At 36.4% G+C, this 25,669-nt stretch overlaps 1 protein-coding gene across 2 annotated transcripts in view; it reads right to left on the reverse strand.

Moving 5' to 3' along the window:
• Positions 1-2,407: 2,407 nt before the first annotated feature.
• MXI1 (MAX interactor 1, dimerization protein) overlaps positions 2,408-25,669 on the reverse strand; it is a 76,604-nt gene continuing 53,342 nt past the window's right edge. For both annotated transcript variants that reach the window (XM_010969782.3, XM_074373650.1), the window contains exons 4-6: positions 9,587-9,701; positions 8,799-8,970; positions 2,408-4,224 (exon numbers count right to left, since the gene is read on the reverse strand). In XM_010969782.3, the coding sequence (XP_010968084.2) occupies positions 4,061-4,224; positions 8,799-8,970; positions 9,587-9,701 (451 nt within the window). In that variant the 3' untranslated portion in view covers positions 2,408-4,060. The remainder of the gene's footprint in view (positions 4,225-8,798; positions 8,971-9,586; positions 9,702-25,669) is intronic.

Below are 25,669 nucleotides of genomic sequence, written 5' to 3' on the forward strand. Positions count from 1 at the left end.
ATATCCCAGTTATTGTCCTACCAATAAATACTTTAAAAACATTCCTCCATAGCTAAGGGCTTGAGGAAATAATAATTCCAAAGTTACAGAAAGTTGGCAGTACTTTAAAAGAGCTTCATTTAAGCCATTTCCCCTAATAATTTATTACTATATAGGAAGGTAAAACAAAAACAAGTGAAGCTGTCAGCCTGGACATCTATCCTTATACTATACTGATTATTTAAAAGAATCAGGTGTATTCCACAAGAAAACTAGTTTCTTGTTTGATCTGGTACATAGGCCAATAAGATTTTTTTCTTCACAAGGCCAGCACTAAAATATTAATTAGAGCACTCAATTATTATGCAATGGTTATTATCAGTGTATAACGTACTCTCAAGCACAGGTCCTTTCCCTCTTTTAGAAATAGAAAGACTGGTTCTAAAACCAGAGATAAATGAATCTTATGAAGCTTCTGTTTAAAAATTTCTACAGGGTGTCAAAATTGACTTACAACATATTAACCTGCCATGGAATTTTGTGAAAATGAACCATTTTATTAAGTCTTTTTCTGCAAGACTCGGGATAATTAAAATTCAAGATTAAGGACAAAGATTAGAAGGCTGCATTCATCAGAGAAAGTAGAGAAGTCCACACCACTTTAATTTACTTCGGCACTACAAATTCCTAGATTATGGGGATGGGGTGCATTTGTGTAAGTTTTAATCCTTACAACCTTTCAGGACGGAGTTAGTATTTATTACCAACTTTTCAGGACGAAACAGTTTCCATGAAGAAACTAAGTAATTTGCCCAGGGTCCTTAGCAAATATTAGAACATCTATTTCAACGTGACCAAAACCCTTGTTCCTCCCTTTTTATGCTGTTTTTGGAAGAGTGTATGGAATTTTTGAGGTGGAAGGTTAATAAAAGAAAGAGAAAGGGCAGCTAGTTGCTTCTTCAAGTGGAAGAAAACAAACTCTAGAAAAAACCTTCCCCAAGAGGCTAAACAATTTTCTTATGAGAATACCCAGGAAGCAGTGTGGCCTTAGGTTAGGAGCTTTGCCTCAAAAATCCTCACTGCCTTTTAAGATCCTTTCATAATGTTAAAAGAAGTTGTCATTGTTATGGCCCTGAAGAGGCATTTTTGCTGGGGTTTCTCATTCCTAATCAGAAACTAGTTACATTAACTTCATCAGAATTTTCTTTTGTAATAATATGTACAGAAGTAGGATTTATCTGTACCTATTAATACATCACTCAGACATTTTACACAGAGGGCAACATTAACTCAGGTTACTGGGGACTAAATGGGAACTTCCAGACTAATGTTCAGTTTGAATAGTATAGCCAAAAGGTTTCCCTAAAAAGTTACTTTGTAGAACAGATAAAAACAATGACAAATGGCTTTGCATCCTAGCTGAAGCAGTTAAGATTATCGGGTACATTAAACCATTTGCAGTTAGGATTATGTGAAATTATCAGTCAAAAAGGTAGCTGTTTAAATTATAAACAGGAAATGGCAATGATTTAAATTGCCATTAATTCAAATCACTGAAATAGTACTAAAACAGACATTTAAGGAGATAGTTGCCTCTCAAGGTGTGGCTGCTCACTCATTTTTTCCTTCATAGAAAAGGGTGGTACAAAAAGCACTCGGGTATTCTTCATTCACAATTTTTATTTCTTGCAGTTAACTTTTTGTATCTTCAAAGTCGATTTGTCTTTTAAAAAATTAATACGTCTCACTCATCATACAATCCATCCCCTTCCCCCAAGAAAACAAACCAGGGGAGGAGGAATTTAGGGGGCAGTTGAAATAGGTATTATAGGTTTGTGAGAAAGGCTTCCCAGCCCACCATTCTGTACATATACAACAAAATGGCAGCACCTCAAGTTCACCTGAAGTCCCAAATTCTAGCCCTAGGCAGGTGATGCAAGTGAATGCCATGGGATTAACAAAATGGAAGCTCGGTCATCGGCTTCCATCTACTTCCATGGTAGGTAGCAGTCTTCCAATTGTCTCCCTTGGGAAAGTCAAAAGTAAGCAACTATATAGAGCAACATTTTGACCCAGCCAGGAGTAATTAATAAATGAAACCAGAAATAATTTATCTGGGCCACAGAAGTGAATTTGTTTTATCATGTTTTTCATTAAGTCCCCAGCACCTGAAGTAGCAAGTTCTAATAACGGGCTTCTAAAGGCATGCAGTTTTTCACACATCTACTTCAAAGAAATTCTTCCACTCAAACATACCACAATCAAGGATAAAATATTTTTGGAGGCACAGGAAGAGCACAAGAACAAGTAAGTACATGATGAGGCCTTGTGTGTGACCAAGATGGTTCACTTCATATATAGAAGCAGTGAAAGCTGTTAAAGTGCTACTTACAAAGGATAGTCTAACATTACACACACAACTCAACTCTGCACTGCTAAATATGGTTGTCTTTATTTTCTTTTTCCTTGCCCAGCCCTATCTAAACAAAATAAAACTACAGGACTGAAATTAACAACCCATGAAAATCAGCAATAAGTTATGAAAATCATAAAGCTTTTTTTTTTTTCTTTTTTAAGTAATTAAGGGTAGTTAAATTATTTAAAGTATACAAAGTCCAAAGAGCAGGGTAAGGTTTCCAAGGCTTCCTGGGGTAAGGGATAGGGCCTTGGAGTTTGAAAGAACAAAGGGAACACATGACATCAAAGTGCAGGCTAGAAATTTCACTTAAAAGAAAGTAACATTTCTGAAAATCTTGACAAGAGCAACAATAGCACCTGCACAGTGGGATTGTGAGGAAGGAGAGAGACTGCCTGTAGGAAAATGGAAGCAGATCTTTACATTAAAATGAGACAAGTGCCAAACTTAACTATGTTAACTATGATAGTGTGTCTACTATATTTATCAGATGGTTAAAAGATGGTAAAAAAAAAAATGATTCTAAAAGAAAACAAAAACAGCATTGACCTTTTTTTACTTAGCCCAGACCTCATTCATTTTGTGCACTATAAAGAGTGAGGTGTGAGGTGTTTTATCATTATCAAATGCTGCATCAAAATAGATGATTTTTTCCCATGTGGTTTTTTTTTTTTTTTTTTTTTTTTTTTACTATAAAAGACGTCTATGTTTCTTATGGACAAGCTTTAAAAAGATGTCATTTTGGTTTTCAACACATACAAACATTTATCAAAATCTGAAATAAAAATGCTGCCGTGGCTCAGACCTTGGCCTGCTAATCTGCGTGCACAACTCTTCTGGCCCACGCAGACACAGAGGCACGTGGATCTTTTTCCTTCTGGCCCCTAAATCTGAACTGAGGCCCTGTGTGGTAGAGGCTGTCATGCACATGGACTGCCCCATGCTGCCCAAGGGCCTAAGGGCAGCTGACTGTTGAGCTGGCGGTTGGGTGCCCTACTGCTAACAATGCAGGATAAGGTTAGCTTGCTTAGCATGGAATCCAACAGAAAGCTGAGCTGCATGATGATCCCTTTCAAAAGGCTTCATGGGAGTCTCTCCTTTGCAGAGCATGAAATGAATTTTTTTTTGTTGTATTTTTAAAGAATTGATCATCCACAGGCTTCATGATAAGCTGTCCCAGGCTGAGTTTTAATAGATCTTTAGCCATCCAAGATTAATGCCTGATTATCTTGTCTTGTCATTACTATACGTTTGATTTTTGTTTGTTTTTAGGACCAAAAAGCTCAGGAAGGGTTCATAATCCCATCCTTAAATGTGTCTACTCAATGTAGTATGAGCAAACTAGAAAAGAAAAGAGGATGGAATCTCCAATGTCCTCTTTCAAATCAACTCAATCAAATCAAGAAAATTTCATACAAGTTTTCTGCTGCCATTAGAAACTGATTTTCAAATACGAATATTATGAATATTTGTTCTGTTGGGGAGGCTCTGCCCCACTTTTTGCTAAATATTTGCTTAAATGGAGGTCTTTTGACCCTTTTTGTTCAAGTATAGTTTTGTTTAGTTTTAAAGAGGAGACTGCATCATGAACCCAATTTAAGAGATTGTTTGGATTGAATTGGCCCAGTGAATATTTTGCCCTGCACTGTTATGTCATGCTGGGTTCTAGGAAGTGAATGAAAGTTTGACACTGGCACTGGAGTAACCCTCGTCACTCCCAATACTCTGCAGGCTGCTGTGGTCATCAATGTCACTGATGCTGGTGGTACTGATATTGTCCACTTCTCCATGGGAGAACTCTGTGCTTTCAACATCCACTTCAATCTCCTCTGCCAAAGGGAAAAAAGGAAGAACATTAGTAACCTAATATATGTGCACTTTCAAGGACTAACAGGGATGAGGAAAAGTGATTACTTTTTGTGGTATAAAGTCATTGTTATACAAGCTATTATCAGTGATCTCTGAAGAACAGAAGGAACCAAAGGTGAGGAGACACAGTGATATATTTTACAAAGGGAAATGTCTCGTATAGAGTGGTGGTCTCAATTCAGGCAGCAAGTATACTAAAGCCTTTGATGCCAGTCTGTCTAGACCTCCCACCAAAAGCAGTTGACCTGTTTGGGAATTAGTGCTTAATATTAAAAGATCCCAATCCCAGTTGATTTAACCACATCTGTTTTACATTAAACTAGAAACTAATTCTCAGTGATGTTTATTAAGCAGAGTTGCCTTAAAGGGGGAAAAAAGCATAAATTTAATATAAGAGAACTAGAAAATGTACCCATCCAAGCCTTTGGTGGTATCATTCTACAGACAGTTCTACAGACTTTTTTGGATTCATCATAAAGATCTCTGACCATTCAATAACCAAAAGAAGCCAGTTATTATAAAGTGGACTCAGGGATTTGTCTTCAATTCACTTTAATTTTCCTGCATCAGATATAGCTTGAAATGAGGACCTAAGGCTTAAAAGTCTCTGGATTATAGAGCAGGCTATAGTAAAGATTATAGTAATGGCATTTCAGTGGTGGTATTTAACTTCAAAAACCAAAAATGATTTTAAAAAATCCTAAATACAGTATGACCCAGCTGTCTCTAGAGATCTTAATATCAATAATTGATCACCAGTAATACATTAAAAAATATATTAAAAAAATAAAAGGCAGTTGAAAAATTGTTTTCTCCCACAACAGCTGGCATGAACTCAATATCCTTCAGTTCTCTTAAATTCAAAGCCTGGTGTTTCATATTTGGCACTGACTTTAATGGTTCACATTGATCACAACTGCTTTAAGAAAAGCAGATTGTTGCTGAGCCCAAGAAGACAGAGTAAGTTATTTCAAAGAATAATTTTCAAAGGGCTTGTTGCTTCGGAAAGTTTTAGCAATCTGTTTTTAAAATGTAGGCAGTTGCCCAAACAAGCTGCACAAATAATCCTATGAATTCTTAATTATTTGTTTCATATCCATAATGCTTCATAGGCTATTTAGTGTTTCTTAACATCACTCATCCAACCTACATTTGGGAAATAAAATCAAGACACCCTATCCAACAGAGCTTGCTGAACTCAAAACAAAGTAAAATGAGAGACTGCTCTAGCCAAATGGACTAGAGATTTTACTAAAAGTCTTTGTAACGCTGGGAAAGAAGGCTGCTGGATAAGGATAAGAACTGGGGGTGAGGGTATAGCTCAGTGGTAGAGTGTGTGGCTTAGCATGCACGAGATCCTGGGTTCAATCCCCAGTACCTCCATTAAATAAATAAATAAACCTAATTCTCCCCTCCCCCCAAAAAGGTAGTAAGGTACTTGCACACTCCTGGGAATACTAAAAAAGAACTATAATGATGAAGACACATCCTCTGAAATTCGGAGGTGGGGTGGGTACAAGGAGGAGATAACAGCAAGAAGGGCAGTTAAAGCCTGCAGGTCACAGAGCTAGTAAGCTGCAAAAGAAAGACTAGGACCAAGTCGCCTCCTGATTCGGGGTTCTTTCTGCTACACCTCCCCTGTCACTCAAATATAGATAGCCTTGAGGTTCCTGCTGCTACTTGTAAACTTTTGTTCTTCAAACCTGAGTGCCACATAAAAAATAAACTTTTACATAGCAAAACAACAAAAACAAATCCAAGGGTTATGTTAAAGGGAATTTAAAACCCATCTGAAAGGCTCCCACAGAATTTGGGAAATTAAGTATTAAAAAAGAATTAAAAAGAATGACTACAGTGGACTGGAACACATTCAGTACATGAAAACATGAGTTCATAAGATAATCAAAAACAAAGAACAGAACACAAAACCTTGTTACCTCTGGAGGTTGCTAAGGCATCAACTCATTATTTAGAAAATTGATGAAGCAAAACCAAAACAAGAAAAAGTATTTATCCTGTCTTCCCAGTAAGGACTTTTTCAGGGTAACCAAAAAGTTGATGAGGAAATTTCTTTAAAGAAGAAAAAGTTAATAAACCCAAGAAGAATGACAAAATTAGAAAACCATTATTTTGTTACACTTAATAGAGTAATGATCAGGGCAGGGGGAAGGGTATAGCTCAAGTGGTAGAGCACATGCTTAGTACGCAGGAGGTCCTGGGTTCAATCTCCAGTACCTCCTCCAAACAGAAGTGAGTAAACCTAATTACCTCCCCCTCATAAATCAAACAAGCAAAAGTAATGATCAGGGCAACAGTCATCAATGATTACTAAAACTATTATGTGAAAAGTTGATACAATTGCATAGATGTATCAAGATGACATCACCTGAACTCACTGACCAGTGTTCTCACTAGCATGGGACAACTAAACATAATACTGATGCAACAGGAAGTACACAGCACCACTCATGCAGGATTCTTGCCTCAAAAAATATGAATTTAATCAAGCCCCTAGATCTACCAACTAGTTTACAAGAAATATGAGGGACAAAAATACTGCTTTTTTTCAGTGGAGGTACTGGGGATCAAACCCAGGGCCTCGTGCATGCTAAGCTTGTGGTCTACCATTGAGCTATTTCCCTCCCCCCAGGGGACAGAACATGTTAAGTGACATCATGAGGATTCATTAGCCAAATCTAGAATGGGGGAAACTATATGTAAGAAAAATGACCCAGTTTTCCCAGTTTTGACAACAAATAACTGACATTGGGGAAAGGAAAACTATTATAGATTAAAAGTACAGCTGACCCTTGAACAACAGGGAGTTAGGGATGCCAAACCCTCCACGCAGTCAAAAATCTGAATATAGCATTACAGTCAGTCCTCCCTATCTGTGGATTCAACCAACTGCAGATCGTGTAGTACTGTAGCGCGTATTTATTGAAAAACATCCTCTTATAAGTGGACCCGTGCAGTTCAAACCTGTTGTTCAAGGATCAACTGTATCTTAAAAGGTACAAGCAAATGCAGTGTGAACTTTGTTTGGATTATAATTCAAACATACCAATGGTAAGATGCCATTTTTGAGACAAGCTATCAGAGACTGGGTATTAGATGACATTAAATAGGATTATCGGGGTGGGGGGGTATATAGCTCAGTGGTAGAGTGCATGCCTAGCATGTACAAGGTCCTGGGTTCAATCCCCAGTACTTCCATTAAAGATAAATAAATAAAAACCGAATTACCTCCCCCCCCAAAAATAAAAAAATAAGTTTAAAATAAATAAAAGGCTTAAAAAAAGTATTATCTGATTTTATTAGTTGTGTGGGCTCTTATAATAGTATTATATTCTTTAAAGTCCTATTTATTAAAGATAGATACTGAAGTATTTAGGGACAAAGTGATAATGTTATCTGAGATTTGATTTAAAACATTCCAGATATTTGATTTAAAACATTCCATTTGATTCCTGCATTCTAGAAAAAGTGGTGAGGTGGTAAAGAACAGGTGAAATAAGAGTGACAGGATGTTGACAGCTGTTCAAACTGGATGATGGGTATGTGAGAGTTCATTATCCTATTCTACTTTTGTGTATGTTTGAAAATTTCCATAATAAAAAGTCAAAAGAAATTTAGAATTCTCAAGATCTCATGAGCTCTAGTTTACCAAATGTAAAGCTTAAAGTCACCAGAGTTCACCTCTGGGATCTTTTACTGTGGTGTGGCGGGTGGGAGCTATAGATGAGCAGATCAGTAGAGTTCAAACAGTTTCTTTTTCAGTTGATTTTTGTTCTTGAATTCTGCCAAAGACAAATGTTCTGGGACAGATGTAAAGAGAAATAAAGGATGTGGTACTTTAAAATATAGGTTTAAAAATTAACATCACCAGTTATAAAACATATCAACATCCTGTATTTTCCTGATGCAATGAATTGAGAAGGGCCCAACATTACTTCTGTGACATCTCTTCCCCTCAAATGTGTAACACCTCATTCTAATGAGAAAACATCAGACAAACCCAAATTGAGGAACACTGCATAAAATAACTGACCAATATTCTTCAAAAGTGGCATGGTCATGAAAGACTGAAGAGCTAGCTAATGCAATGTAGGATCCTGCACTGGATCCTGGAGTAGGCAAAGGACATTTTTGGGAAGAGTGGTGAAATTTGAATAAGGTTTATAGAGTAACACTATTGCATGATTGTTAATTTTTTTGGTTTCGGTAACTGTATTATGATTACATAAGATACTAACATTAGGGGAACCTGCATGAATGGTATGAGAACTCTACAGTTTTCTACAGAAAACTTAAAACTTTAAGTCTAAAATTTTAAATACATACATAACCAAGAAAAAAGGTTCTATAGTTCATACAGGTATTGCTAGACAATACTGTGACTGTATAAAATCTAGAATGTTACATACTTGTTGGCAAAAAAGAAGAAAGCAAATACAGTGTCCTCCAACCTACCTTCCCTAAGTCCAGTCATAGGGATGCTAGTATTTCATTAGGGAAGCAGCACACTGCCTACCTCGCTCTGAATCAGAACGATCTGAAGAAATAGTTGATCCAATGCTGTCCATTCGTATTCGTTCCATCTCCTGAGGACCCTGCAGCTGTTCCAGTCGCCGCTTCAAAAATCTCTGTTCTCGTTCCAAGTTCTCTAGCTGGTGCTGGCTCTTCCTTTCAGCTTCTTCAAGTTTCTACAATGATAAAGTGGTATTTAGGTTTGTGTGTAGTCCAGCAGAAACAATAAAAACTGATTCCTACCTAACATCTCAAAAGATTTCTTCTTTGACCAAGGAAACACGAATGACTATACAAATGTATGTGTATATTTAAGAACATACATAAATATATATTTTTAAACATCAAAAATAGTTTTCTTCACTTTTTTTGTGCGTATGTGTAATGAATGCTACATTAGTAGGACAGAACGGAATTCTCAGTCTGTCAAGTTGTCTCCACGAAAGAGAAACTTGCTCTGCAGTATAGTTTGATGGAAAAATACTGAGGGACAGAGCCAAATGAAGCCATCTCCACCAGAGGGCACAACTGCCTTCCTTCAGGGCATCAGCAGAGTAATTGTTATTTTCCTCATATTCCCAGCTCTTCAAATCGCCATGCTGTCAAAACAGTTCAGTTTAATCAGGTTATATTGCTCCCACCAGATTAGCTGATAAGTTTTCAGAAAATTTCTCTTGAGGTCAGTTATTAAAGGAGGGCACTGTGAGATGGCTGATATACATGAATAGGAATTGCTAAAAAGAAATCAGGACTGAGAGAATCATGTGTAAATATGAAAGTAAAAATTCTTACCTTGATGTGTGCTTTGGCTTTGTTGAGCAAACCTAGCGTTGTGTGCCTGGTGCAGTCTGGTCCTAGTGGAATCAGAACTTTCAAGCGTTCTAAACACAGGCGAAGATGAGCTCGTCTAAGGAAGACAAAAAAGTCAAATCAGCACAGCCTGAATATTCCACTAAAAACGTCCTAAAATCTATTAATTTGCACATTATTCAGTCTGTAGCCTTGTTACACCCTAAATCAGTTTCAACAAAGTATCTGCATGCAAGTGCAGGTGTGCCTACAGGCTTTCCATCTCTGCCATTTCTGTTGCACGCTGCGGACACCGGTCACTTCAGATTGTTATTCCCAATGGTAATCCTCTGTCAGAAGTGATTTAATTTTCACCTGCCCCATAAACTGTCTCAACTGCATTAACATGGAAGTAGGAAAGCATACTGAGGCAACTGTATTTGATTTTGAATGCCTAAAACCACAGGCTAGAGTAGACATTTTCAGCTTCAGTACCCCAAAATGCTCACAAATTTCCATTTCCTCCCTCCCGCTTTTCATTTACAGACACACACAACCTCCTATCCACAACTGTAACCATCCAACAGTGTCTGTTATTATGTATTAGGTTGAACCACACAAAATTTCTGGTAGTAAACCATTTCTCATTTATAAAAATGACAACTTTGTATGATCCAACACAACAGAAAACAGCAAAATTCTGTGACCAGCAAGGATAGGGTTAGGCAAAATATATGGCCCTGAGGCCAATTCTAGCCACTAAAACCACAACTCATGGAACAGTCTCCTGCTTCCTAATACCTAAGTGTACCAGCTACTATTAGCTTTTCATTTTTATTTCTCTTTATCCCTTTCCTCTCTTACTTGCTACCTCCAGTTTTCTACACACAGAAAAAAATCAGGTCACAAAATTCTTCACTAAAAGTCCATGCATTAATATACCCATCCTGTGGGCCAGTTATGGGAAATTTCTCCTGGAAATGCTAGCAGAGAACCTCATAAATTTACATTCCCTGTACCCTACAGGAACTGTGATTACCATGATGAGAGTTCTGGGTACATAATTCCACCCTGAAACAATACTAGTTCACATATGTGGTCCTGTGCGTCATAAGGTATAACATAATTCAGCAGTTAATAGTATATCTGAAAAGAAAACCCACAAATGTGTTCATAGATGACCCTATTCCTTAAAGAGCTATAACTGTACATTTAGCAACTGACCCTGGAAAATACATCCTCCATTTTCTCCTCAAAGAGGGCCAAAATGGTTTACTAGCTCATCCACCAAACTATGCTTTCTCTGTCTTAATAATACACAAGAAATAATGTCAAGAGAAACTCTCAAATGCTAGAAATTTCAAAGAGGGTTAGGAGAAGCCAGCCAATTCTGTCACTGAAAGGATGACTAAGGGGTAGTGAGGTCAGAGGTATGGCTGATGAATGGTCAAGATTCTTCCAGTACCCACTAGCCCGTTAGATATTTCCATTCCAAAGCTCTTTACTGAGTTCACTAACTCAAATCTAGTAATTGGTTCCAGGCTGAAACCTGACATACCTGATGTGGACAAGGAAAATTTTTCATTTTTCTTAAATGAAAGGTTTATCAATGGATTCCCCTTAATGAGATCTAATAATTTTAAAGTCACTCCCTTCCCCTGCTGTGCTACCCCAAATCATAGAACCTTTAGCAGAATTTTCATTTTTAACTGGAAAATCTCACATGATCACAGAGTGCTTTTACTGAGCAGACTAAAATGAAACAACAATAAATTCACAGTAAAGAGTGCCATTAAACTCTTCATTAAGATTATTACAGTATATGCCTAACAACTGCACTATATGATGTGACCGGAGGGTAGAGAGAGACTGGTGGTTCTCTTGCTAATAATCAGAGGCTCCCAAGGGGCCTCTGAATTTAGTCATCTAAAAAAGTTAACAAAGCAACTAACTAGTAAAGCTCACAAGTATGTTGCCACAGGAATAACTTGTCAATTTTATTTAAATTATTTAACCCCAGAAATTCAGTACATATATAGGAAACATCTTTTAATTTTACTATATGAAACTTCAGAATGACTCTTTACTGTAGTTTCATATCAAGAAAAAAAAAGGGTCAATTTTCTGTTTTGTGAGATCTAAGTTAAAGTCATATTAAAATCTAGGCAAAAATCAACTAACAATATTAAAATGTCTGTGTTTTTTCTTTTTAAAAATTCATTCAGTTGCATTATTTATTACATGACTTTTGTGTACTCAGCAATGTTCCAGACACTTGCTTGAGTGGGAGAAGTTAAAAAAAAAAAAAAAGTAAACTTCAAGAGTTTATAATCCAGATTACAGAATGAAATTTTTTTTTTGTTTCATTTGGTTCACAATGAAATGAGTCATACAGCTATCAAGGGCAGCAGAAACTGTATAAAAGGAGAGATAATAATTGGAGAAGGTAGCCTTATAAAGGAGTTGAAACTTGACTCTAAACTTGAGGGATACTGAATTTGTTTATGAAAAAGCAAGGGTTTTCAAGGTAATTAAGAAGAAAGGATTCAAAGTTCATATATAGGGACCAAGTTTAAACCTAAAATTAAAAACATTTTAATTTGTTTCATTCAAAACAAGTGAACTGGAATTCTATAGGAAAATATCAGCCAAGTTCAGCTGTCTGGTGATCTCACAAGAACACTCAAATCAGGAGCTGCCCAGGCCAAAGGAGTCAGGGTGTAAGTAATGCCTAAAAGAACGAGGAAGGCAGACTGCCTTCTAAGAATTTTTTTTTATTAGCCATTATTGAACATTTCTTCACTCAAGTAATTTTAACTGCTCCAAGATACAGTTTATACCAAGAAAACAGACCCTGAGATATCATGTCTCATAAAAGGCAGTGATGCCACTTGCCATGTTTTGTAAACACAGCCCTCCAAAATAGGTAACAGTATAAAGGATGCGTGGTGAACGATGTCCTCTGCTCCTCTGTGGGGAAAGGTGTATATGTGGCTGGAGCCAGTGTCATTTCCTCCAGTTCTTGTCCTTGTAAGTGAATCAGGCATTTGGAGAACAGAATAACAAAGGGTTAATGGAAATTGGAGGTTAGCAGCTGACCAAGGCGGTGTCACACTTTTCAAAGTTGCCATCCAAATACTGCACACAGTTTTCCACAGGTGCTTATATGCCACTTTCAAGTAAATGCAATGGATTCCCTGTGATTGTTATCTGGAAAGTTGAATCAGGAAATCTGTTCTCCTCTATGTGTAAGTATTTTCTCTCTAGCAAATTATGGAATGAACTGTCTGGCAAAATTCTTCCTCCCTTACAATGGTGCTGTGCTGCTCTCTACTCTCTCCCCCATAGTCTCCCTGCTGGTAACCAGATTGCAAGCTTAACCATCAATGACCTAGAAAGGCATATCTTTTGATGCCATCTGGTCCTTTCTTTTCTTGACTTCATTCTCATGTGACTGGTGGCTCAGAAGCCTCCTGTATGGAGTTGCCAAATCATGAACTGAAAGACACTGGAGGAGAGAAAAGAGGACAAGAAACAGAGAAGAAAAAGAAAAAAAGCTTGGTTTGATTTGAAAATCTCTATGTTCTGAGGAAAAACTTGCAAGTACCATAAGATGATCTTTTTCAAGTCCAAGGAAGGAAGGGTTGACATGAAGAACAAGGATTCATGAAAGGCATGGCCCTGCACCTTTAGTGAAAGTAGGGTGAGAAGGCTGGGGATAGTTAAGGCTGCTGCTCTGAATATTCTGATGAACACTAGACTAACAACCAACAGGAAAAAAAAGCTGACGTTGTAAAATTGACATAATTAGACTTAATGGAAAATGAGAAAAAAATTTAGCACCCTGGTTAACATTTACCTAACTTTTTACAATACATGGATGGCTCAATAAAAGCTATGCATCTAAAATCTTTCCTAGTTTAGCATGAGTGACTGTAAAGCAAAGTTAGGATTAGACCCTGCAGCAGGAGGTGCCCTGTGAGAAAACAGGAGTTTCCTTGCTGAGAGGGAGTGGGGCAAGAGAATGGAAAGAAACCAGGGTACTTTTATTTTCAAAGACACTTTGAGGTCTGTTTTAAAATGAGATTTAAAAGTGGGTTTTACCCAGGGGAAGAGGCAATACCCAGTGACTAACCCTATTAGAGAGAAGGTCCTATCAAAATTACCTACACCTTCAAACAGCGCAAGCTCCTTGTGGGAAAAGGAACAATTAGAGTCTGTTTAGCTTTTATTTTGGTATATTGGGATCATTTTTCCTGAAGGAACCAGTGCTGCTTTTGATTTCAAACCTTGTAAACTCTGCTGCCAAACTGAAATATCACAGAACATGAGGGGAAATGATTTTGCTATAAAATGGCCCCTGCTAGTAGCTGTGATATTTTAAAGCACAGGTATATCAACCATAGGAAGCACGCAGTGCTGAGGGAGGAGAGGAAAGAATTTCCTTTCAGAAAAAAACTGAAAGTATCATATGATGATATTTTTTCAAGTCATCTCTTGAAACTCTAGTCCCTCTGTCCAAACAACAAGAAATTTAACGCCTGTCCAGCCTCACAAACTGTCCACTGGCTGATGCCCTTGGAGGCACGGTCCTTCACTGGAACTTGCTTGTCTTTCATTCCTCCACTACAGGATACCAAGACTTTGCCAAATAACTAAATCAAAATGGAAAACAAGTCAAGTGATAGGAACAGTACTTGTATTTTCCTCTGTTGAACGTTATGCAAGGGGCTGTGAGTCCTCCCTTAAGCCACATTCTTCAAAGCTGCAGTGGCTTGTGGCCAGGTTTCCCAACTCCCTACACAACACTTCTGCACATGACAGTAGCTAGCTGCTTATCCTACATATTTTATATTCCAACATTTCTCTAAAATGTAACATGGCAAGAATTTTCTGAAAATCTCCAAAGTTACCAAAAACAACTGCCTGCCTCCTTTTCTTATAAAAAAAATGATATTAAAAATGGATCCAGATACCAAGCATATTCATGCTACTCATGAATTTTATTTACAAAAACAAATATAATCATATTCTTGCTGTTCAGCTTATTTTGTTTGTGAAATTAGGAAGCTTAGACAAGCCATCCCCATAAAATGGCATATGATAATTATATGTTTCACTTACAACTTATACATTATCTACTTCACAAAAAATAAACAGACTATTAACTCCCAGTGAGTGAATTGGTAAGTGGCATTTCCTCAGCGTTGGAACTGGCTGTGGTGTCACGGGGCTTAACGACAACAAAATAAAAACTTAGGAGAATAGCTAGGACCTTCTTCTTACTTTTCAAAAAAAAAAAAAGCTGCTTTCATTAATATTCCTCTTAATTCAACTGGCATCTTGTAAAATAATCAGACAGGAATATCAACAAGTGTTAAAATGAAGTTATACATTTTGTAAATTATATATACTATACAATATTAAAGTAAAATAAATTATTCTACAGTCAAATTGTCCACCTCAGCACTAAAGGGCTCATCTATATACAAAATAAGACAGAAAATCAGTAAGGTTGAGATACAAGCTACTCACACTTGGAAGACTTTTGAAAATCACTTTCTCCCAATAAAATCAGAGTAGTCCTTAGGGGAGGGAGCCAGAGAGTATTTAATGCCAGAAAATTAAATATAGTGCCTACCAGAAGTTGTAATTTTCCTCAAAGATTTGGATGAAGAATACTATTTTATATAAAAACAAGCACAGATAATGCAAAGTATACTTTTAAAATAAAAGAAGACTCCAAATAATTATTTTACCATACAACCCAAGACCTCCAGGAATCTATGTCAAATTATTAGAGCAGTTTACTATAGATCACTATCAGAGCTCTGGACATCAGAACATCATTTCTGAATTACTGCTGGGATTATGTCTTTCAAAGGTTTAGAGAGAGAGGAAGGTGGGGGGCAGGAGAGAGGGAGAGAGATGTGAGTGCTCAAACAAATGATGACAAAATAGTAACATATTCTTTCTCAGACTACACCAATTCTGTATAGGCTGAAATTTTATTTAGCCTTTACATCTCAGAGGCATGAAGAGGCTGAAATGCCACTTAGTCAAAAACAATAATCATCAGTAAACAATGAGCTGCACCCTATTGTGCCACTGAATTAGATGCTGTAAAGATTTTTAACAGATACCAGTAATAATCTTTATCTGTTGGAAGATGCTATAATCTGACCTCCTGCCTACCACCTTTCCAGCCCGGCCCCACTTCCCATTACCCATACCCTTTTGCAAACCTCTTCCACAAACCAAAGGTTTATGTTTACCAATTTCTCTACCTGGAACACAATTTTCTCCTCTGTCCACCTAGTGAGCATCTAACTCATTTGTCAGCCCACAGCCAACTACTGCTTCTTTCATGAGGCCTTGCTTGCCATACCCCTTCCTCAGATAATTAGTATTTGATTTTCACACTAATCACACTATATTTGAATTATCTTCTAGATAAAACAGAATCCATACTTTTTAGTCATTTTAATTCTTCCAACACAAAACAAGAGAGACTGGCACACAGTGGGGAGGGGGATGCACCAAATTCTAGTGGATTTCTGGGTCTCTCTAACTCACCAAAATTGAGGTTATACAGGAGCCTCCAAACAGTATGAGCAGATGCCAGGCCAACATTCACGAGGGATCTGCTTATGGATGCCAGAACTCTACACTGGGTTTTTCTGTGTGCAGCTGAGGTCACCACCAAGGATGACTACATGTAGAATAACTGATAATCTTCAACTTAACTCTTGATTAGAGTCAACATCTCTTTTAATAGTGAAGCAGAAGGTTAAGAATTGCAGCCATTACAACACAGTGACTTATTAAAGTATTGATAGTGATGGGAGACCAAGGCAACAATGTCAAATAAAATTCATAGATAATTTTTAATCCAATTTTTTGGTCACCAATGTTAACCTTCTGAACTTACTGACATCAGGCCTCCTACCAAGCAGAAAATCTGACTGATTTAAGTTTGGCCTCTGTTCCAGCTGTTGTTCAAGAAATGGTGATAATAACAAGTGACAGGAAGGCAATTACTAAGGAGGAAAAAAGGAAAAAATAGCTAAGAAAATCCAAGTATGAGAGAGAAAAGTCTAAAAAGAAATACTCCATAATGCAAGAGAAAAAAAAATTAAATGAACATTTTTTTATCCCATCTGGTAACACAAGAAACATGTCTGTATAGTTTTTACAAGATCCCAGGACTGCTGATCATTTGAAGCCTAAAGTACAGAACACATTAAAAAAAATTTTATTGTCCTGCATTCATCTCTAAGGAAGACTTGATTTTTGACAACCTCATTTGAAAAAAATAATTAAAATCTGGTTCCAGGGGCTTATGTTCTCTACTGAAATTCCCACAAGGAACCCAATCTCCAAAGTGATTTAACAGAAATTGCTCACTTGATGTCCAGTCTGTGCTAAACTTAGCTTCCATGCATACATCTCATTCCTTCTCTTATCAGTTTATGAGGATTTGGTTTAAAAAAAAAAAAGAAACTTGATCATTCATTCACCATATTTCTTCTTTGGTCACATAAGAACTTTCTGTATTCCAAGTTTCAAAGTCTGGGAAATAGGGCTACATCACTGGTGAAAACAGTGGCAATTTGTTCTAAATACAAAATAGCTTATTTTCCTTTGGCAATTCTCCAGGGGTTTGGGTGGAGGGAAAGGATACTCCTCTCTAGGGAGATCAGGCTCTGAACCTGGCCTACTGTCAAAACTTGGATGTGGGTGGGAGAGAAATTTTTAAAAATCATTTCTCTTTCACCTCAATTTGGAAAGTGATTAAAGATTTTTGCATTATTAACAGTTTTTATACTCTTCAGTTCTTTGTTGGTGTTCATCCCTATTCTGGCAGCCCCCATTGGTTGATTTAATGGTACCAAGGGGCTGAGAAGTGTTGCTGTCCAAAAGAAAAAGCATTCTCTCACAGGGACTGGGAAGGCAATCTGCAATCACAACAGTAGCTACTTGTTAATTTTCTATTTGAAACACAGTGATGTCAATAGCATTGTACCCTGCCAGCCACCATGGGGTAAAGTACATTTTGAAACCAAAACAAACTTTCTACGTGCTGGCAAGTCAGATTTGAGACACAGTGATAACGTTCTATAAGACACTGCCCTAGTTTTACAGATAAAATGCACACAACAAGCATTAGTTTACTATTCTATAAAAGCTTAAGTCTAATTCTCACAGACCCATTCCTACCCACAGCCCAGTACAACTGTTTTATTATATCAAATCATAGTCCAGGATGTCAGAGGAAAATACACAAATATTGTTAAAGATCTCTAATAAAATGGCGATCCTACACAGCACACTCGAAGAATGTTTTTTAATGTAAATGTTCATTTAGAAGCATAAAATGAAAATAGCGTAACAACTTTAAAAATGGCCCCACTATTAATAAAATAATGCCATTTGCAGCAACATGTATGGACCTGGAAATTGTTGTTCTAAGTGAAGTAAGTCAGAAAGAGAAAGAAAAATACTATATGATATCACTCATATGTGGGATCTAAAAAAAAGAAAGACAAATGAACTTACAAAGCAGAAACAGACTTACAGACATAGAAAACAAACTTATGGGAAGGGGATGGGAAGGGATAAATTGGGAGTTCGAGATTTGCATATACTGACTGGTATATACAAAATAGGTAAACAAGTTTATACTGTATAGCACAGGGAACTATATTTGATATCTTGTAGTAGCTTATGGTGAAAAAGAATATGAAGACAAATATACATATATTCCTGTATGACTGAAGCATTGTGCTGTACACCAGAAATTGACACAACATTGTAAACTGACTATAATTCAATTTTAAAAAATGGCCCCACTATGAAGTGATTAGCATAATAGTTCATTTTAAGGGGGTGTATTCACTTACAAGGAAAGATACTTTTTATTAATGGAACAGAAACACTCTGGCCTAAGAATTTATGCACGCGTAGAAAATGAATATTCACAATTTGCACTGAATGTGAGTAACCTGAAATAGAGAGCTAAATGATTAAAAGTGGTGACCATGCTTACTACTGGCAGACAGCAAATGGTTTGGCATTGCTGGACATCTGCCAATTCAGTCAAGCCAGCCAGGGATTATTCTTAAAGCCCCTTTTTAGCAAAATTTCTCTAAAACTGAAATGCAGGGTTTTTTTGTTTTTGTTTTGTTTTAGGGAGATAAAATCTGGGGCAGGAAAAGGGGCAACAAAGAGCAACTGTTGGCCAGTATGCAATTAAGAAAATTAATCCTGAAGTATTTGTAGGGCATTTGGAACCTCTGAAAAAATAAGATTCACAGAACTTAAAACATGCTATAGTCCTGACAACGACAGAGAATTAATGTTCTTATTTGAAAGTTACCTAACTCTTCTGATCTTTCTCTTTCAATATACTGTATTACTTTTTTTTCTGACCACAAAAGGCCCAGTTGAAGAGTAGTTTTTGAGAGTTACTTTTAGAGGCAGCCTCACATAACACCTGGCACCAATCCTGGGCATGCACTCCTCTGATAAAGCAGAAATTTTCTCAGAGTGGTATTAGAGTACTGACAGATGAGCAGTTTTAGGCAGGTAGAAAGTGAACATGCCTTAAGAACTACTTTAATTTTAAAAGCCCTTCTGAAAAGGAAAGGTATTCAAAAGAGTAACAACAATTTCAATAGTCTCCTAAAAGGCAAACTTTTAACAATACAAACTGGGTTCAAATTAAGACTGCAACACTATACTTTGTGAGTTGTTTCTATTTGTCTAAATCTTAGTTTGATTCTACTCTGGATAAGCCCAGAAAGAAATTAAATGAGAGAAGAATCGGGGATCTAATATTTATTTTGTGTGATTCCAGCCTCAACTCAGTACCACTAGTTTTCTGTTCAAGAAGGTCTGCTATGAAAGTGCCATTACACTTTGATTCCAGGAGAACAGCCTTGAAAAATCTACACTGTCCTGTGAATTTGAGAAGAAGGAAAAGCCAGGCTTAGGGAACATGCTCCATTTTGTTACCACTATCAATCAAAGTTCTGGCTGTTCATCAGGGCAGGTTGTGTGGCTCCCTCACCTAAATATATTCCAATAACAAGAAAATAAAAACTGTTGCTCCAACCAAAAAAGGTGGTAGAGTTTGGAGAATAAGTTTGTCCGACCTGGCTACAGTTCGTTTCAGATATTAGAAATACTGCAGGATGAAAGTCTTAAAACATCTTTTAGGATCACCAACATCTCTAATCTCAAGGAACAAAAGAAACATGAAAGATCCTCTGGAATAAAGAAAAATGAGTCCCAAATTTATTCAGTATTCTTCTAAACACACCAATTTTTCCTGAACGTTGCAAGCCAGCCTTCCTTCATCTGACCCAATATATGCAGCAGTAATTCCAACTACTTTCAAGGGAGTTCTCAGAGCCCAGTATCAACAAATTGCTCTTTATGAAAAGTCTCCTCCATTTCAAAAATAGCAGTCTTGCAAAGTCGTTCAGCTGTACCTAAATTGTGTTATGTTTACAAATGTTTTAACTGCAAAGATGGAATTTCCAATTGAAAAAGAACCTTATTTAGAATAGACTGAATTTTTTTTTTTTTACAGCTATGCCAAATACAAGCTGTTCTGTAAAGGAATAATCGTGAATCAGGCTGGAATAAAGTGAATCAAGATAGAAAAACCATACAGACATTACAATCCTAGAGGAAAATGCAATAATTGGTTACACCAATGATCCTTCAAACGCCAAAGAGTACATTTTTGTCAGTGACACCAGAAGGCTCGGGAAAACTATGATGGTTGTCCTCCATGAAAATACGTATGTGTTACAGAAACATACCACTAACATCTTCTTATCAAAGCCCAATAGCAATGTTTTATCGAAGAACTGATCTAAATTGGTTTGATTTTATTTTCACTTTGTATTAAGGTATAAATCCCTATAGAGTTAGCACTCACTGTGTAAAGTAGGGCTGTCTTTTTTTTTTTTAATCTGTAAATTCCTTCTTCAAGCTTTATAAGTTTCAAAGGAGTATATACTTCCTAATTATAGTCATTATGGTTTTGGTGAAAAAATCTTAGTTGTACCTACCCCCTTTTTTTTTAAATCATTTTAATTTTTTATTTTTTATTATTTTATTTTTTAACATCTTTTTTTTACTGAGTTATAGTCATTTTACAAGGTTATGTGAAGTTCCAGTGTAGAGCACAATTTTTCAGTTATACATGAACATACATACATTCATTGTCACATTCTCTTTTGCTGTGAGCTACCACAAGATCCTGTATATATTACCCTGTGCTACACAGTACAATCTTGTTTATCTATTCTACATTTTGAAATCCCAGTCTGTCCCTGTCCCCCTGGCAACCACAAGTTTGTATTCTATGTCTATGAGTCTGTTTCTGTTTTGTATTTATGTTTTGTGGGGTTTTTTAGATTCCACATATGAGCGACCTCATATGGTATTTTTCTTTCTCTTTCTGGCTTTCTTCACTTAGAATGACATTCTCCAGGAACATCCATGTTGCTGCAAATGGTGTTATGTTGTCAGTTTTTATGGCTGAATAGTATTCCACTGTGTAAATATACCACATCTTTTTTATCCAGTCATCTATTGATGGACATTTAGGCTGTTTCCATGTCTTGGCTATTGTAAATAGTGCTGCTATGAACATTGGGTGCAGGTGTCATTTTGAAGTAGGGTTCCTTCTGGATATATGCCTAGGAGCGGGATTCCTGGGTCATTGTACCTACCCTTTCTTAATTTCCAGATTTTTCCCTTGTTCTAATTTTGCTATTGCATTTCCAGCTTAGAAAGATCATATTTTTCTCATTTAATTTTGGATTAATTTTAAAGGCTCAGCATTGCTCTAATTACTTTGGGATAAAAGTACTGGAAAATAAAGAATTCTATAAAAAAAAAAAACCAGATATCCTGGTAATGGCATGAAATCCTTTATCAACCTCCTTAATCAGTTTTTAGGCAAACTTAAAAGAGATAGGTTGTATGTTGAAATTTTTAAAAGTCAAAGATCTAAGGTTGATATACTAGAGCCAGGCATAAAGTTCACAAAGGCACAGGGTTTCCCACAGAAATATCTTGTTTTGAGTTCTCTATAAAAGAATAAATTGATAAATCTGAGAAGCTCAGATGAAATATAAGTTACAAGGAGAAATACATGATCTCAAAAGTTATTTAGCTCTTCATCATAAAGGCCTTAGTAGAACAAAATGAACATCTTCAACAGTACTCCAAAACAAAATCTAAGAGATTCCAGAGAGCTAAGGAAATGGGCTTTTGGCATTATCCTTATTTATCCAAAGCTATAGCAGATATATCTGCCCCAGTTGAAGATTTTGGTTGTTTTCACGAGGCACTTAGGCATTCAACAACATTGCCACTACAAAAGAGGGAGTACCCTAGCAGACACCCTTCACAGGGAAACAGCTGTTAAAAATGACACTGTATTTTAGCTGTCATTAGAGACATACCAGGAAAGCAACTACAGATTAAAAGAATAAGAAGGCTTTATCACAGTCTCTAAATGTAGTCCCAGGCCTGTATAACTATCTTATCCATGCTGAATAGCTGAAAGTCCACTTTCACCCTAGAATAAGTGACAATACTTTAATGAATGAAAGACAGAACAACAATAACAATGTTTCAGATGCAGCATTTCTCCTGAAATCCCTTTAAAACATGCTGAAAATGTTTTAAAGCCAATTTTGGTGAACTCAAACACAGAATCATGCAAGTCATAGGAATAATCACTCATAACTAAATTGTTCATGCAAGCTTCAGCCCATGATAACCCCCTGCTTTGAGTTTACCTCAACTCCCATCTGGGACACATATAACTCAGCAGTTAGTTATATATTGTTTGTAGGGGCTTTATAATATCTTTTGTCTTCTACCTAGTTAAGACTCTAAATCCTCAAAAGCAGGGCCCAGAATTTCTCTTTCTTTTTTCCTATCCCTACTACCTAGCACACAGCCAATGCCTAATAAATGCTTGTCAGTTGATCTGTGATTATCTTTAGGAGTCCTTTGTCAGTGCCAGGAACTAAGCCACTTCAAATAAACTCCCATTTCCACCAAAGGTTTTAAATCAGAAAACATGATCTTGTAAGTAAGACTGTTAACAGACACTAGCATAGACATCTGACCATTAACAATAACTTATAAGTCATCCCAGGTTGATATTTAAAGGAAGTTCAAAACAAATTCCGTATTTTCAAGATCAAAGATGTTTGAAACAAAGCCTAAACTGGAATTTTCAACATATTTCCTGGTTATCTCAAGTAAAAGTGCAAAGGGTGGAGGAGGGGAGAGTTAGAAGTCAAATTGTACTTTAGCAGGGACAGTAAAACTGCTGCTAAAAGACAAAACTGCTGTTTATTCCTAGCCACTGTCTGTTGGACCTATACTAGCATCCAACCAACCCCTCAAAGTACCTAAAGTTCTATCAAAAATGTTGAGAAACTTCTCCACCTTCATTTGCCAAGAAAGGTAGGGACATTTTGCAAATTGAAGCTGCCAAGTTGAAACATATGTTTGAGCTCCAGCTTTGCTAGATCTAAACCAAGAAATCTTAGATAGAAGTAAAATATAGTTCTTTATATTATTTCCAAAAAAGTTTCTCCCTTGAGGACCACCATCTGAAAAAAAAATTATTTATAAGTTAAAGCACTAACCAGAAAATGCCCTGAAGCTAATGTTTAAAAATCCATTTTTTATTCTATTCAAATATTACTAAACTAAACATGTTGACTACAATTTTAAAATAAAAGGAATTTTATTATAGCTAATTCTAAAGCCAATCAAAAGTTTAGAAAATGATAGCATCTATTAACTGCATAACAAGTAAATTAATCTACACATCTTGGTAAGAAAATAAAAAATCTAGAATCTCAAGAATAGGAGAAAACTAACCACTAATATCTTTCTTACCAAACATAGCAGATCAAAATGTACTAAACATACTTATTTTTAAAAATTCTAATCAAATGCTCAACAGAGCAAGAGCAAGTTTCAATATACCATATCTGAAATCCACTAAAGTAGTTACAGATCACTTTTCATCTAATAAACTCTTATCTCTATTTTAATTACTTCACAGCTTTCAAATGAGCCAAACTCATAGCTGCTTATTAAATTCACACACACACACACACACACACACACACACACACACACACACACAGTTAAATTCTGGCATAAAAGAAATGGCTCTAGATTAATACCTCTGAGCACCAACTGGCCATTTCAGTAATGATCTCTATGGCTAGAAGCATTTATGGAAATTCTCAGTATTCTATGATGGTTTTCCTCAAGCTATTAGTTCTAAACAAAGAGAGACATTAGCCTTCCCAAAAAAGAATGTCTTCCCAAGGTGCCACCCAAGAACAGTGTTCTAAATGATCATGGAACCTTTCATGAAATCATCTATTTAGATATTCTACAGGCTTTCAATGATGTCAAATTAAACAGCTATCAGAATAAATCAAGTTACCAAAAAATCAGAAGCAAAACAGGACTAACACAACTGCAGATAAAAATCATAGGGAAGAGTCTACATCTCAAAAAGCAAGCTAAAATGTAATAAGATGTTCCATCTTAAGTTACAGGGCTATGTAGACAGAACAGGGTAACAATACTTCCAGAGCAAGATATCTATATAAATTCTAAATATTTTGAGGAAATGTTTTCACAAACAAACAGAAGAGATCTGTTATAGGTTCTATGTTATTTACAGCAAAACTTTAAGCCACAATGAGTTTCTTGATCTGCTGTACCAATTCAAATACAGAGAGATATGTATCTGCATCCGTAAAACCATCTCACTCAAGAGGCATTTTCCCATAATACGACTTTAGTAGAGGTCCTATTATGAGGCACAATCACCACATAATTCCTAAGTGGGTCATATTACCTAGAATACCCTATGAGGACAAACTGTTCTCTCTGAAACAGGAGTGGAGAACAAAAGTATTTTCCTTGGAAAGGGAAGATACTTTCACGGTAGCAAATATCTATGTGCCTTCCTAAAATATTTTCTATCTTGAGTGGCAGTTTCCACAAAAAATCAAAATCAACAAAACCCCTCCCAGAAAAACCATCTATTTGAATTGGCATTTAACTTTTTTCTCTTAATCTAATACAAGGTGCACAGGCTGCTACAAAAATCAAAAATGTTAATTACTAATTCACTGAACGTGTGTTCAACGCAAGACACTGTATCAGATACAAAGACGAGCAAGTTACAGTCTCTCTCCACATGGAATTTATACGATCTAGAAAGGGAGGACATTACACTATGAGGTAGTGTGGGTTAAAATTCATATGAGTGACACAGTGAACAGATAGGAATTTAGAAGAGCTATCACTTTAGATAATGAGAAAAGACTTTGTGAAAAACATATTTTAGCTAACCCTGAAGGCAGTATGAAGATGTTCTGGTTTGGGAATCAGAAAATCTAGATCCTCATCCAGACTTCTGTCATTTAATCAGCTTGGTGGAATATGTAACTTGGAGGGACTTAGCTTCCTTATCTATTAAATAAAGATACTAGACTAGATTTTCTAACGTCCCTTCCAGCTTTATTATCTATGAAAATGTATGGATAGGGTTACATTTATTGCTTTTCAAAAAAGTCTTTAAGTTCACAAATAATACACTCTTACTTCAAAAGCTAACAATAAAATCAACATGATAATCCTTCCCCAGAGGCAACAAGTCAATCAGTTTGACGTGTATCTTTCCAGAACTTTTCCAATGTATTTATATATATGATTGTGTTATTTTTAAGACAAATGATATCATACTGGAAATACAAGTTTTCAATTTGCTTTATTTTACTTAATGTGTCTTGGAAATCTCTCCACGTACACACATAGAGTTCCGTATCATTCTTTTTACCTGCTGCAAGGTATGGATGTATTATCATTTATTTAGTCTTTCCCCGTTTGATAGGAATTCAGGTTACTTTTAATTTGGGGTTATTATAAACATTTTTGTTATTCTTATTCATACCTCTCTGTGCATCAGAAGTTCAAAGGGGGGGGGGGAGCAGTAAAGAATTTGAGCCA

Source organism: Camelus bactrianus, chromosome 11 (assembly GCF_048773025.1).
Source record: "Camelus bactrianus isolate YW-2024 breed Bactrian camel chromosome 11, ASM4877302v1, whole genome shotgun sequence".
NCBI lineage: Eukaryota > Metazoa > Chordata > Mammalia > Artiodactyla > Camelidae > Camelus > Camelus bactrianus.